At 45.8% G+C, this 15,527-nt stretch overlaps 1 protein-coding gene across 3 annotated transcripts in view; it reads right to left on the reverse strand.

Annotated features, from left to right (window-relative positions):
- Positions 1 to 15,527, reverse strand: part of trrap (transformation/transcription domain-associated protein) — a gene marked incomplete at its 5' end in the record, with an annotated part of 155,837 nt that overhangs the window by 40,045 nt on the left and 100,265 nt on the right. For all 3 annotated transcript variants that reach the window (XM_083634512.1, XM_083634510.1, XM_083634511.1), the window contains 6 exons: positions 1,023 to 1,123; positions 2,955 to 3,101; positions 3,329 to 3,447; positions 4,726 to 4,921; positions 9,758 to 9,949; positions 14,708 to 14,843. In XM_083634512.1, the coding sequence (XP_083490638.1) occupies positions 1,023 to 1,123; positions 2,955 to 3,101; positions 3,329 to 3,447; positions 4,726 to 4,921; positions 9,758 to 9,949; positions 14,708 to 14,843 (891 nt within the window). The remainder of the gene's footprint in view (positions 1 to 1,022; positions 1,124 to 2,954; positions 3,102 to 3,328; positions 3,448 to 4,725; positions 4,922 to 9,757; positions 9,950 to 14,707; positions 14,844 to 15,527) is intronic.

Here is a 15,527-nt window from a genome sequence, read left to right on the forward strand (position 1 = left end):
CCCCACCATGCTGTCTCCTCCCCCTCCCCCCCACACTCTCTCCACCCCTAACCCCCACCATGCTGTATCATCCCCCTCCCCCCCACACACACACTCTCCACCCCTAACCCCCACCATGCTGTAAATCCCCTCCCCCCCACACACACACTCTCCACCCCTAACCCCCACCATGCTGTAAATCCCCCCCACACACACACACACTCTCCACCCCTAACCCCCACCATGCTGTCTCCTCCCCCTCCCCCCCACACACACACTCTCCACCCCTAACCCCCACCATGCTGTTAATTCTCCCCCAGTGTGGGGAGGGACTTAATGGTTGCAGTAAACCCTGCTGAGGTGGAGGCAGGTTCTGCTGATCCAGAGATTCCTGTAAATTGCCTGGAGTTAATTATTCCGCCGCATATACATTTAATAAGCCTCCCCCAATTTGTCTTTCACCCCTCAGGACACCATGTCACGTCAAGGATGATGAGGAAGAGGGGGCGCCCAAAGGCAAGGCCTGTGTGTGTGTGAGTGTGTGTGTGTGTGTGTGTGCGCGCGCGACCGAGGACGGCTGTGTGCTCCAGAGGCAAACCCTGCAGCAGGAGCATGTTATTGACACAGTCGCACGTCGTAGTAACAGAACCTCTGAGGTGCCGGCAGCTCGAGGCGAGAAGCTCCGATTAAAGATGACTGCCAAATGATGACAGGATACAACGCCAACGCAGATGGAAAGGACCTCTGATACAGGCTGACAACCATGATTATTACAGGGACAGAGGGAAACAAAAGACTGAAATTAACTAGAGCTGCGGGCTTGGGCTTTGGGGGAAAATTGATCGACATATATTTTTCACCATTTTGTGACATCTTATAGAAAGAAACGACTAATCGATTAGTCGAGAAAATAATCAACAGATTACCGTAATCGATAAGGAAAATAATGGTTAGTTGCAGCCCTGAAATGAAGAAAGAGGTGAAAGAGGAGAACAAAAGACAAACAGAGCCAGCAAGGTAGTCAAAAGCTCTGGTAGCCATACTTGTTGATCTGAGCCAGGAACATTCCCTTAAGAGCGTAGAACTCAGCAGTCATCTCCTTGGTGAAATACTTCAGGTTGGTTGACTCTATCACCTCCAAACCCTGGCCCCACAAACACACACACACACACACACACACACACACACACACACGCACCAAACACACACACACACACACACACACACACACACACACACACACACACACACACACACACACACACACACACACACAGACAGACAGAAGAAAACAGCAGATGCTTAACATCAAACAAAACTATAGAGAAGAAACTTTCAGCCACTCTGGGGAAAAGAAGCAGGGAAGCGGATAACACAATATTCAGTCTGAGACAAGGCTATAATCACAGGTGGAAAAACAAACAAGCTGCAAGGTGTTCATTAGGAACTAAGAAAAGAGGTGTTAAGGGAACTAAACTTCCATTATGGTGCCGCTCTGATTAGGCGTCCCCTATGTACCGCTGTGACAAACGATGTGTAGCGCCAGAGAAAGACAGAGAACCAGAGGAGATGAGATAGGAGGGAGAGAGAGAGTCCACTGAGAGAGAGAGATACAGAGAGAGAGAGCGAGACAGAGAGATGGAGACACACACACTTTAATGACTTCTGGTGTGCTGTACTGCTTCTATTAATCAGAGTGGTCCACAGGCTTAAGAGCAAGCTCCTGAGTAACCCTCTCTTATAAGCCTCTCTCTGAGTTACTCTCTTATACGCCTCTCTGAGTTACTCTCTGAGCTACTCTGTTATAAGCCTCTCTCTGAGTTACTCTCTGAGCTACCCTCTTATAAGCCTCTCTCTGAGTTACTCTCTGAGCTACTCTCTTATAAGCCTCTCTCTGAGCTACTCTCTTATAAGCCTCTCTCTGAGTTACTCTCTGAGCTACTCTCTTATAAGCCTCTCTCCGAGTTACTCTCTGAGCGACCCTCTTATAAGCCTCTCTCTTTATAAGCCTCTCTCTGAGTTATTCTCTGTTACCCTCTTATAAGCCTCTCTCTGAGTTACCCTCTTATAAGCCTCTCTCTGAGTTACTCTCTGAGCTACTCTGTTATACGCCTCTCTCTGAGTTACTCTCTGAGCTACTCTCTTATAAGCTTCTCTCTGAGTTACCCTCTTATAAGCCTCTCTCTGAGTTACTCTCTGAGCTACTCTTATAAGCCTCTCTGAGTTACTCTCTGAGCTACTCTCTTATAAGCCTCTCTCTGAGTTACTCTCTGAGCTACTCTCTTATAAGCCTCTCTCTGAGCTACTCTCTTATAAGCCTCTCTCTGAGTTACTCTCTTATAAGCCTCTCTCTGAGTTACTCTCTGAGCTACTCTCTTATAAGCCTCTCTCTGAGTTACTCTCATAAGCCTCTCTCTGAGTTACTCTCTTATAAGCCTCTCTCTGAGTTACTCTCTGAGCTACTCTGTTATAAGCCTCTCTCTGAGCTACTCTCTTATAAGCCTCTCTCTGAGTTACTCTCTGAGCTACTCTCTTATAAGCCTCTTTCTGAGTTACTCTCTGAGTTACCCTCTTATAAGCCTCTCTCTGAGTTACCCTCTTATAAGCCTCTCTCTGAGTTACCCTCTTATAAGCCTCTCTCTGAGTTACCCTCTTATAAGCCTCTCTGACTTACTCTCTGAGCTACTCTCTTATAAGCCTCTCTCTGAGTTACTCTCTTATAAACCTCTCTGAGTTACTCTCTCTTATAAGCCTAGAGCCACTCAAAACTCGTCTTGCTCTCGCTTCTCTTCCCATTCAAAACACTGCTGACTACGTATTTTATGTTTCTTTCTTTTGTTTTCACAATATATAATAATAATATTATTGTATTTTATGTTTCAGGTATACATACTGTAGTATGAATAGTATGGTAAAAAAAGAATAGAGGCTGAGACACAGAAGGGACAGGAGGATACAGAGACTGTCCATCTTACCTGCATGCATTCGTTTTTGCCCATAACGCCGGCGAGCTGCAGGTAACATTTGACCTGCTGTCTGATCTTCTGGAAGCAGTCGACGATGGGCACCGTGGGGATGGTATGGATACGACTCAGGATGTCCAACGCCACGTTCACCAAACCCTGGAGGAACAACGCTTTTAGTGTTTGTCCACGTGTTCAGAATAACTTGACCAAACAAACACTCAACATGGTCATAAAATAAAAACTGGTTTTTCATTGTTCACAGGCTGTAATCCCAAAACCATTGAGTTATAATCTGTTATAATCTCAGTTCTTTTCTAATCCAGCCTTATTCATTTCAATTTCATCTGATCAAAACCGGCTTCTCGGTCAAATTCTGACAGTACCTGTTTGCGTCCTATCTTGCCATACTGAATGATAGCAGAGGCGGAGGCGTGGACGCCCAGCATGGCGTTGTTGTTGTTGGGATCATGCTGTGTGTTCGTCTCATACGCCGTCACGATGGCTGTGAAGAAATGACACAAAACACTTCATATGATCAAATATGACACTTCTCTCTCAATATAAAGGTCAAAGAGTTGAAGTGAGAGGCTAAAAGCATACAGTATATGGAGGTATGAATATTGTGGATCTTGGCTGAACGGTCACAGAGGAGGGCACTGGGGACACTACCTACATATATTGAACAGCAAATGGAGCATGGCAACGAATTTCACCGCAAAAACTCCATTTCACTTTAACTTAAGTTTGAAGCCTGTCATGTACAAATGAAGTGGATTTTATTGGTGCATCGCTGCAGAACCAATGCTATCATTATTTCAGGGCCTCGCAGTGTGAGTGGGGGCTAAACTTGCTTGAGACATCACATTTTGCAGTGGCTGCCTCTCAAAAATGGTTTCAAAGTCACCGCGGGAGAGAGCTGAGCACCAAGCAAGGTAAGAGTGTGTGTGTGTGTGTGTGTGTGTGTGTGTGTGTGCGTGCGCGTGTGCATTATGTCCTGTAGTGAGCTGACATTTGGAAATGTACAGAGACCCTGAGGGGGGGTTTGCACACCATGGGCTTTCAGAGAAGACCCCTTCCTGGAACTAGTGGAAACCTAAGCGGGAATCTGAGTGTGTGTGTGTGTGTGTGTGTGTGTGTGTGTGTGTGTGTGTGTGTGTGTGTGTGTGTGTGTGTATGTATGTATGTATGTACATGCACATATTAGTAAGCATGCATGTGTGTACTATATCATTATGTAAAGTGTCATATTTGTGAACGCTTTTTTAAATATTTTTTTCCAGATTTCCCCCCGTTTTCGCCCCAATTGTACTCAGCCAATTCCCCCTGCTGTCCTGGGTGTTGCTCCACCCCCTCTCATGATCTGGGGAGAGTTGTAGACTAGCACATGCTTCCTCCGATAGATGTGCAGTCGCCAGCCGCTTCTTTTCACATGACACTGAGGTGTTTCACCGGCAGGACGTAGCACATGGAAGGATCACGCAATTCCCCCAGTTCCCCCCTCTGACGCACTAGTGCAGTGCCAAGGACGCATACCCATAATCCAGCTTCCCACCCACAGGCACGGCCAAATGTGCGTGTATGGATGCCCTGACCAAGCCAGAGGTAACATGAGGGCTCGACCCTGCAACCCTCGTGTTGGTAGGCAGGGAATCTACAGCTGCACTACCCGTACGCCCATGACATTTTGAGTTCACTGGCTTCAAACTCAGAGGCACCACTGACTCAGTGAGAAAGTGTGTGTGTGTGCGTGTGCGTGCGTGCGTGCGTGCGCGCGTGGTACCTTGGTAGTGGTGCTGCCGCCACATGAAGATGCTGCTCCAGTGTGACAGGTCGTCTGAGACGATGGGCAGCCGGTTCCTCCAGGTTTTCACCACGGTCTTCATGTCATGCAGGCTGGTGTTGCGGCCCAGCGTGGCCGGCTGGAGCCCTGCGTTGATTTGGGCCGCTTCCTGGAGCTCAATGATCTGCTGTGCAGCCTGGGGAGGAGAGGGAAGAGGGGATGAGAAGGTATAAATCACACAGACAGAAGCCGTGTTTGGAATGGTTCACTCAATCACTGACTCACTATTCCCCATATAGTGTTTATCATAATGGTGAACTATATGTAGTGTTTATCATATGGTGACCTATATAGGGAATGATCGAATCAGTTTCGGACACTACACTGATTTTTATTGTGAAGATCATTGCGTCACAAGATGCACTTGCATGCAAGATGCATTGTTGAAATTCTCATTACGTGCATGTGTGGTTTGTCTGCGAAAATGTAGGGTACATTCGCTGTTCACTAGAAATCACTGTGCATTGTGGGTATTTTATAGTGGACTATATAGTGAATCGTATAGTGAAATAGTCCACTATTTCTGTCATAGGGACCGATTCCGGACAAGGCTAGAGTGTGCGTGTGGCTCCGGATCTTTTTTCAGGCCATATGAAATCTGTTTCATTTTCCCCCAAATTCAGTTTTATTTTATTTTTTCCAAATTCCTTTTTTTCCATTTTAATTAGGGGTTAGGATCAATATACTGTACAGTATATTTATGAATAATTTCTGTAGGTCTATTTTACAATGATGAAATCATTTAGGTTACCACAATAATTAGGTCTACTTTTGATTTAGATAATCAGGCCTACTTTTATCAATTTCAGACAAATTATGGAGAATTCTGCAATATTCCATGTTTTACAGTTGATTCCATTTTTATTGCCAAATTGCATGATTTCTGTTATGCGGGAATCATATGGCCCTACTTTTACACCTTACATACCCTATACTTAAACACACTCATTTGACCCTCTTTACATGTACACCTGTCAGCAGATAACAGGAAATGCACTTCCCGATCACAATTACTAGTGAATATTTTCTGTTCAAGAGTCTACTTCATACATTTAGAGTAGTTCAGATAATACATCAGCTAGACCTTGGAGTGAAAATTTAGATTTTGTCAATTATCCTTTCTTTATCCATGTGTACTCCAGTCCAGGCTACTTATCACAAGAACACCCTGGAGGAAAACAACAAACAAACAACAATCACGCATGATGTTCTTTTGCCTTGAAATAGCAGCAGTTCCAAGAAATCTCATGAAAAACATCTGTTTTGGTCTTCTGTTGATGCTCCAAAATCAAACTGCAGAGCGTTTTGCTTCTGGTGTTTGTCGGGCCACTCAAACACGTCTGGCATTTCCAGTGCATGTCTGAGTCTTCTCTCTGCCATGCTTGCCTGTCCTTCTCCAGTTGGTGGTGTATAATAAAGGCAGAAATGTAGAGAAAATATCCTCATGAATGATTTGACGAAGAGAAAAGTGGAGTAGGAAGAGGAGGAGATACCATGGTCACAAAGCAGGGATGTGGAGGCTTTGGAGATCTGAGTTTAGTTCAGAAGAAAAAAGAGAGAGAGGCCGACATGGAGAACAAGGGTCAAGGAATGGATGGAGGCAGTGTGGAGATGAAACATTCTAAGGGCTGTTGCTGCTTGAGAAAGGAAAAGATGGGAAGATGTGTAGAGAAACAACAAGAGGGAAGGTGATGGCAAGAGTGTGAGCGTGGGAATGAGATAGTTGTGATAATGTGAGACGAGTGTGAGAGAGAGTGTTTGTCCTGAGAGATTTGCGCATCTATTATAGTTTGTGTTCAGTGATTTGGTAGCATTTTACATTACAGCTTGGTAACAACATGGTAATAATGGGAGGTAATAGTGTGATAATAAAGAATGAGGTAATACAGTGTAATTACCAAAGTAATAACCAGGTAATAGCTTGGTATTAACGCAGGCGGGCCGCTATCGGGGGTGGCAGATTGCTAGCTGGGAAGTGTTTGCAGGTAATCCCTATGTCTCTAGGTCAGGGGTAGCCAAACTACGCCCCGCGGGCCAACTGCGGCCCGCTGCCTGTTTTTAAGTGGCCCACCATGAATTTAGCAAAAAAAAAAAAAAAAAAAAGCCGGTGAATCTTTTTTTTCCATTTTAAAGTTTGAAATGAAAAAACGGAAAAACGTTTTGTTTTTTCCATGTAAAACCATTGAAAATGGTTTACTTGAGTACCCTGACCTGGTCTATAAATTGTTTTGTCTTTTTTTTTTTACATTTTTAATACTAAATGTTTGTTAAATTATCTCTGTCTTAAAAGATTTGAAAACATACAGAAATACCCATTGTAATAATAGGTGAGCACATCAATAAACTATGTGTCATATATTTATTTAGGTGGATTTTCTTTTATGGCACAAGGGTTTTCTGGTCTATTCAGTCTAATTACCCAGATATACCCTTTATATACACACACACACACACACACACACACACACACACACACACACACACACACACACACACAATATATATATATATATATACACACATACAGTACATAGACCCTAATTACATAGTATAAACAAATTATTACTTCTTTATTATCACACTATTACCATGTTGTTACCGAGCTGTAATGTAAAGTGCTACCAATGATTCTTGTCTAAATGTGAACACAAATAAAGATCTTAAAATATGTGTGAGAGAGAATAAATGAAAGAATGGAGGTAAATAACAACAAAGCAGCCAGGAGAAAATGCAGCGTGGAGAAAATGGATAAAGACAGACTGAGAGAAAGTGAAAAAGAGGACTGTTACTGTTGGGGTATAAAAAGAGCAGATGAGTCCGGCTGTTCTCGGTGGTGCCCAGCCTGTCCAATCCCCCGGCCATGACACCACCACCACATCACATGACACCACCACCACATCACATGACACCACACCACACCACACCACACCACCACATCACATCACAAAACCACGGGGGCTAAAAAGCTGCCACAAAGTAGACGGATCAAAATGAGCGAGCAGGTATTTAGCGTTCAGCACAGCTACTGTAGCTCATAAGATTATCGGCTCACTAGCCCAAAGACCAAAGCAATGCCTACTCACAGCTCTCTTGTTGCAGGCGTTCATCTTATCTTCATCTTAAACTAATCTTATCTCTTCATACCACAATGCAGATTTTTATTTGCCCTTTTCAGATGATTTGGCTTGATTAATTAGGGGAAGAAGCCTTGATGGCTGCAAACGTTACTATACATATTTCACAGGTTAAACCATTTATCACAAAGTGTCAAAACATGATCATTAATTTAGGCATTTACAAATACACCCTTAGATTATTTTTGCGATCCCCCCCAAATGATCCCCCCAGAGAAGGACATTACTTCAATAGCTAATCGGCTCCTTTCTGGCACAGGAATGGAAAGAACAGAGAGATGGGGAAAATGTGAAAATGATAAGCGAGGTCTTCCATCTCATTCTGTGAAAAAGCAGCCTCATCGATTGGTCCAAAGCCGCTTCACGAACACATAATCAATCATTCCATTATAACTACCCATCCATCAATATTAATACCAACCCTCCTAATCAATATTTTGCAGGTGATAATCCATTGATCATCAGTCACTGCTGAGAGCTGGGATTTGATGATGGCTTGATTCTGGTATCTGAACCCTCCTGGTATGTGCAGAGGCTGGGCCTCTCATGGAGCCGTGAGTGTGAGAAATAGAGTTTGGAATGGAGATTTACAACAGGCCGCTTGGCTGACCAGGGGAATAAATAGCTTGTTTTCCCTCGGCTAGGGTACATAATTGGACCGCACATATGCGTGCACACATGCACTACAACGCACACACGCACTACAACACACACACACACACACACACACACACACACACACACACACACATTAACAAAGAAAGTAGTCACCCAATTCAAATACCCATTTTGCAAAGATAAATGCACTGAATCGGAGCTGTGCTGAAGACTTAACCCCCCCTCCAAATCAAATCCTCCCAAAACAAAATAAATTAGCCAATACAATATTTCGAACAATTATCTGTTAATATCAGCTGATGGCCCGTTTCTAACCTTCATTCAGACTGTCCCATTCATCATGTCCACGTAATTCTGCTGCAGCTATTTAATCAAATGCTATCTGATGGCAGGGAAGTAATTACAGCCGTTCTCAACTAACTCTCTTTCTCCCTCCTCTCTCTCTTTCTTCACTCTCAGTCTCCACCTTTTTCAATTTCCATCTCCTCATTCTTGCCTCTTTTCTTTTTCTCCATTTTAGTTTCATCTCTGCCCCTGTCTATTGTAATCTCTCTTAGTGGACTGAAAGAGGCTTAGGGCTTTTTCCTTTTAATCATCTATCTGAATTTTACTGAATCCTATAATAAGAATGCAAAGTGTGTGAGTGAGAGAGAGTGACTGAGTTAGTGTGTGTGTGAGTGACTGAGTGAGTGAGAGTGAGTGAGTGAGTGAGTGAGTGAGAGTGAGTGAGTGAGTGAGTGAGTGTGAGTGAGTGTGTGTGTGTGTGTGTGTGTGTGTGTGTGTGTGTGTGTGTGAGTGATTGAGTGAGTGTGTGTGTGAGTGAGTGAGAGTGAGTGTATGAGCAGAAATTGTGTTCGTCCACAGCTATGTCATTTTACGTGTGATCGCGCAGAATCTTTCAGGAAGTGTAAAGAGCACCCCTGCGGGTGACCTAATGAACCCAGATTTGTATTTATTTCAATTTATGACAATATTTCTTTTTTATATACACCTTTCGTCTTTTTTGTCTCAGTTTTAGTTTCCACTATATCCTTGTAGAAGACTTGCACTTTTTGGTTAATTCGGTTTGCTGTGCGTATTGAACCTAAAGCCTTCGTACCTAAACGGTTCAATGTAAATACACGTATTGTTATGGCCCTATCTCCCTGGCTTCCTGACTGACGCGTCACTCTGAATGGACTGGTTGAAAAGAGGCTGCGGTGCGTTTCGGAGCTTCTGACCTGCAGCAGTGGCGTGTGGACGTGGGAGACGATGTGGGGCAGCCGCCTCCACTCACGGATGGCCAGGCTGGAGGCCATCTCCACCAGCCTCTCAATGTAGTTGAGCTGCTGCTCCTCAGGGTGGCAGATGGCCAGGTATCCGCGGTGCATGTTCACCTTCCAAGCCATCTCCTTGGGACAGCTCAGCTCCACCTGCAAACACCCAAACAGATATCCATATTATTCACACAGGAAATATGTAGTGTCAGAAGAGTTTGCTTCCAGAATTATCCACCACTTAAAAAAAGATTTATAAAAATGAGTGATATTTAAAATAATGTGTAGCATTTTTAAACATCAATATATCATTCCGTCGAGCCGATTGGTATCTTCTCCTCTCCCTCCCCATACCAATGGGATTGTTACTGCTGGTGTTTTTCAAAGTTAAGACCACACAATCCCTGCGCTTGGTTTTTAATGCAAAGACAATCTTTGCTTTTTGGGTCAAAGGTTTTCTCCTTGACTTTACTGAAGAGGATAAACAAGTTGCTATTGATTTTTTCCATCTGCTTTTCACTCCTTCCCACCATCTGCTGTTGGCCAGAAATTCTGAAAACTTTACTGCTGTTTGCACTGTAAAAACTTTGCCCTCTTTCTGTTTTGTGCCATAAAGCAATCCAGCACATTTCCTGTAAAAATCCAACCTGGCAGCACAAAATGTAAAATGCAGTGTAGAGGCACATACAGCCTGCCAATCCTCTTACCAATTGTCTTTCTTGTTTGTTTGTAGTTGTTGTTATTATCGTTGTTATTATTAGTATTATTATCATCAATGGTTATGTTTGTAATTTAAGCAATAGCTCACAACAAACTCATTATATCACAGCTAAGGGGGGTGCTGTGATATAATAACCATATACCACTGGCCTGAAGTGAGCTAATTGCTTTCATAAAACGGTCACCAAGTATGCCAATATGAAAGTAATAGACACACTCCAATTTAAATTTAAATTGTTTTTTTTATTAACTATTAATACTAATGTTGCGAGGCAGTTGCTGTGCAACATAACGTTAGGTAGTTTACAGCAGCTACTGTAGCAACACAGGCCAGCTCCAGTTTAGCTAGTACATTTGGTAGCTGTAAAACCCAATTATGTGAAATAACCGAGCAACAGGTTTCAAAACAGATTTTACCATTCCCCGTCATTCACTCAGTGGCATTTTGAGAGGAAGCAGTTGCCAACTACTACTAGCTAGTTGGTAACTCTACGAACCGGTCTGCAGAGCTGCTTGAACACCCTTCTCAGATGTGTTGAGTTGAGTGGCTTTAGCTGTGGTATATGCTCATTATTATACCACAGCTGTGCACCAATCAGACCGCTTGATTTGAGGGACCCATTTTATAATTTCAATTTTCCAACAACATAGACACAGACAAAACAAACGGAAAAATCGTAATCAACATAAACACGCCATCAGGGATCAGAATATACATAATGGTGTTGAATAGACATTTCAGTGAGGAAGGCCTAAAGAAACAGGAGCAAATGACTATTATTAATATTGTCTGAATATTGAAGGGCTAATGATTGATAATTCAAAATTATCTATTAAAATTCTTTATGTTCTTGAGTTGACAAAATGACACCTCTTTCTAGACTGGCTTCTCTAGATTTCATATATATTTCATATTGAATGATGAACTTGGATATACTGTACATCATGTTTGAAAAAGGACTCCTTGGTAAGTTGGATATTGGTGACATGCTCCAAGAATAGCTCAGTTGGTACATGTGCCATGTTGCTTTTCTCTGTGTATTTGTCCCCATGTCGTCAAGCAAAAATACCACACACGCACGCACGCACATGCACGCACGCACGCACACACACACACACACACAGAGTTTCAGTGCGCTCTGAATGTTGCCATTTTAATTAAAAGAAAACATCCGAGGGGAAAAGGCCTACGACACCTTTCTCGCATAATGAACAAATACACGCCGCTGTTGTTTCCTATTCATTCTGTGAACAGTTTCAGGGGGGGCTTTTGTGCTAATGACTAATCAACCTGTCGCGTCTGACACGGAGGTGGAGGAGAGGAAAAGGCCCTGCTATTGATTAAAACGCTGAGTGCATTAACGCTGACACAAACAATAGCCCTGGGGAGCTGCCACGTCAAAAAGCTGTGGCTCGGTGTGCCAGCGTGTGTGTGTGTGTGCCAGCGTGTGTGTGTGTGCGTCTGTACGCGAGTGAAGTGAGAGGAAGAGACAGGATGAGAGAAGACAAAGGAGAGCAGAGGTGCAGGAGCGTCTGTGCAGGAGGAGAAAATTACAGCGATCGCTCAACGCGCACTTATCAGGGGTGACGCGTGATGAATATCCTGGAGACAGCACCACCCTTATCAAGGGGCCGGCTTTAATTGAAAGCGGGGACATTTGGACTTGGCCTGTGAGTGGGCGGGCGAGCGGGCGAGCTGGGCAGAGCTGAAATGCCTCGCTCCTCTCGCTCTCCTCCGCTATAAAACAAATCATCCCGCAAGCAGATGCCGGCGGTAATTATTCACGCGCAGCACTGTCGTAAATATTAGCTGCAAACACCCAGAGCTGCAGAGCGAGAGACACCCAGAGCTGCAGAGCGAGGGGAGAGAGACACCCAGAGCTGCAGAGCGAGAGACACCCAGAGCTGCAGAGCGAGGGGAGAGAGACACCCAGAGCTGTAGAGCGAGGGGAGACACCCAGAGCTGCAGAGCGAGGGGCGAGAGACACCCAGAGCTGTAGAGCGAGGGGAGAGAGACAACCAGAGCTGTAGAGTGAGGGGAGAGAGACACCCAGAGCTGTAGAGTGAGGGGAGAGAGACACCCAGAGCTGCAGAGCGAGGGGAGAGAGACACCCAGAGCTGTAGAGCGAGAGACACCCAGAGCTGCAGAGCGAGGGGAGAGAGACACCCAGAGCTGCAGAGCGAGGGGAGAGAGACACCCAGAGCTGTAGAGCGAGGGGAGAGAGACACCCAGAGCTGCAGAGCGAGAGACACCCAGAGCTGCAGAGCGAGGGGAGAGAGACACCCAGAGCTGCAGAGCGAGGGGAGAGAGACACCCAGAGCTGCAGAGCGAGAGACACCCAGAGCTGCAGAGCGAGGGGAGAGACACCCAGAGCTGCAGAGCGAGGGGAGAGAGACACCCAGAGCTGCAGAGCGAGAGACACCCAGAGCTGCAGAGCGAGGGGAGAGAGACACCCAGAGCTGCAGAGCGAGACACCCAGAGCTGCAGAGCGAGGGGAGAGAGACACCCAGAGCTGTAGAGTGAGGGGAGAGAGACACCCAGAGCTGCAGAGCGAGGGGAGAGAGACACCCAGAGCTGTAGAGCGAGGGGAGACACCCAGAGCTGTAGAGCGAGGGGCGAGAGACACCCAGAGCTGTAGAGCGAGGGGAGAGAGACAACCAGAGCTGTAGAGTGAGGGGAGAGAGACACCCAGAGCTGTAGAGTGAGGGGCGAGAGACACCCAGAGCTGTAGAGCGAGGGGAGAGACACCTAGAGCTGTAGAGTGAGGGGAGAGAGACACCCAGAGCTGTAGAGTGAGGGGAGAGAGACACCCAGAGCTGTAGAGTGAGGGGAGAGAGACACCCAGAGCTGTAGAGTGAAGGGAGAGGGACACCCAGAGCTGCAGAGCGAGACACCCAGAGCTGTAGAGTGAGGGGAGAGAGACACCCAGAGCTGCAGAGCGAGACACCCAGAGCTGCAGAGCGAGGGGAGAGACACCCAGAGCTGCAGAGTGAGGGGAGAGAGACACCCAGAGCTGCAGAGTGAGGGGAGAGACACCCAGAGCTGCAGAGTGAGGGGAGAGAGATACCCAGAGCTGTAGAGCAAGGGGAGAGAGACACCCAGAGCTGCAGAGCGAGGGGAGAGAGACACCCAGAGCTGTAGAGCGAGGGGAGAGAGACACCCAGAGCTGTAGAGCGAGGGGAGAGAGACACCCAGAGCTGTAGAGCGAGGGGAGAGAGACACCCAGAGCTGTAGAGCGAGGGGAGAGAGACACCCAGAGCTGCAGAGCGAGGGGAGAGAGACACCCAGAGCTGTAGAGCGAGGGGAGAGAGACACCCAGAGCTGTAGAGCGAGGGGAGAGAGACACCCAGAGCTGTAGAGCGAGGGGAGAGAGACACCCAGAGCTGTAGAGCGAGGGGAGAGAGACACCCAGAGCTGCAGAGCGAGGGGAGAGAGACACCCAGAGCTGCATAGATGGGAGGCAAAAACAAAAAGTAAGAGGAAGTAAAAGAAGAGAAGTTGGGGAAGCAAAGCAGAAGAAAGGAAAAGAAACTGGTACAGCGAGGAAGGAGAAGGAGAAGGAGAAGGGGGGGGTTAGTGGAGCTGCCGTTGCCATCCAGACAATTTAATTAGGTGTCACCTTAGGACGGAACGGCTCAATGGATTGGTTCCAAGTCTCCTTGAAAGAGCAAAGCAGGAGTATTTGTTATGTGTCAGGTACTATCACGCTCTCGCCACCCGCCTACACTTTGTTTTAGGAAACATGAGGTCCATAAATTAGCCGAGCAAACAGCCCAACTGCATTTCCACAGCTTTACAGCTGGGGGGAGGGGGGGGGGGGGCTGGACTGTCCAAATATCAAGTTACTATACTTCACACTGACACAAGGCCTGGGCTTATATACAGCACGGTACTGGAAACCAGCAATAAAATGAGTAAGCATAAAGTTGAATCCAGACTAGATGGTTTTTATCGCAGTCGCTGGTTCATTGGGTTGAAACCTTGAGGCTCCACTGGCTCTGTGACTGTGTTAGTGAGAACTTGCGGTTATTAGTTTTGTGTTTTCTGTGAAACCCTTTTGGGCTGTTACACCTCTCATGAGTGAGCGAACATGCCTGCCTGTGTGTGCGCGTGCATGTGTGTATCAGAGTCTGTATGAATGTGTACGGATCCATGCATGCGTATATTTTTGGATATGAGTTAGCGCTCCTCACCTGAACCAGAGCCTCCTTCATGGCGGCCCAGTTGGAGACCCTCCAGGCACACTCCAGCACCAGATAGGGGTTGGAGTGGCCTTTAGACTGGCCGTACTCTGTCAGCGGTTCCCACTGGTTCAGCTCCTTGGAACAGCTGGACATAAGAGAGACAGAAAAATTAATTGTGTGCTTTTAAGTCTATTATAGTTGCACTAGAAAAAAAATATATAATATATATATATTTTTTTGTATATATAATATTGTATTTTATGTTTCAGGTACATGCATTTACCTCTCCCTTTGCAGCAACACAACACTCTTAAAGGAATAGTTGTGATTTTTTCATGTGAGTTTATTGTATGAGGTACTTGCAGACAGTCAGTGTATTAAATACAGTACAATGCCACGGGCGCGGGCCCAGTTAGCAGAAATGGAGACTGGCCGCATCAGGCATGTAGAGCTGTCTGCTGAGTGTGAATAGGGTCACGAGCAGTAATACAAAATACATAATGCTCACCTGGCATAATCCAAGTCTCCACAAGCCCTGAGATGCCAAATTGACTTGAAAAGACATCCTTTACACCCTGTATTTAGCCTGGCAGTCTGTTTTTAACATGGCATCTCAGGGCTTGTGGAGACTTGTATTACGCCAGGAGCATTTTATTTAATTTTTTGTTCCTGTTGTTTTTACATTTTTGCTCGTGACCCTGTTCACACTCAGTAGACAGCTCTACTTGCCTGACACACGGCCGGTCTCCATTTCTCCAAACCCGTACCGCGCCAGCTGCCTTCTACTAGCCTGGGTAAACCCAGCCTCCACATGACCTCTATCTATGTG

The sequence above is a fragment of the Poromitra crassiceps genome, assembly GCF_964638095.1.
Source record: "Poromitra crassiceps genome assembly, chromosome: 4".
NCBI classification, from domain to species: Eukaryota; Metazoa; Chordata; class Actinopteri; order Beryciformes; family Melamphaidae; genus Poromitra; species Poromitra crassiceps.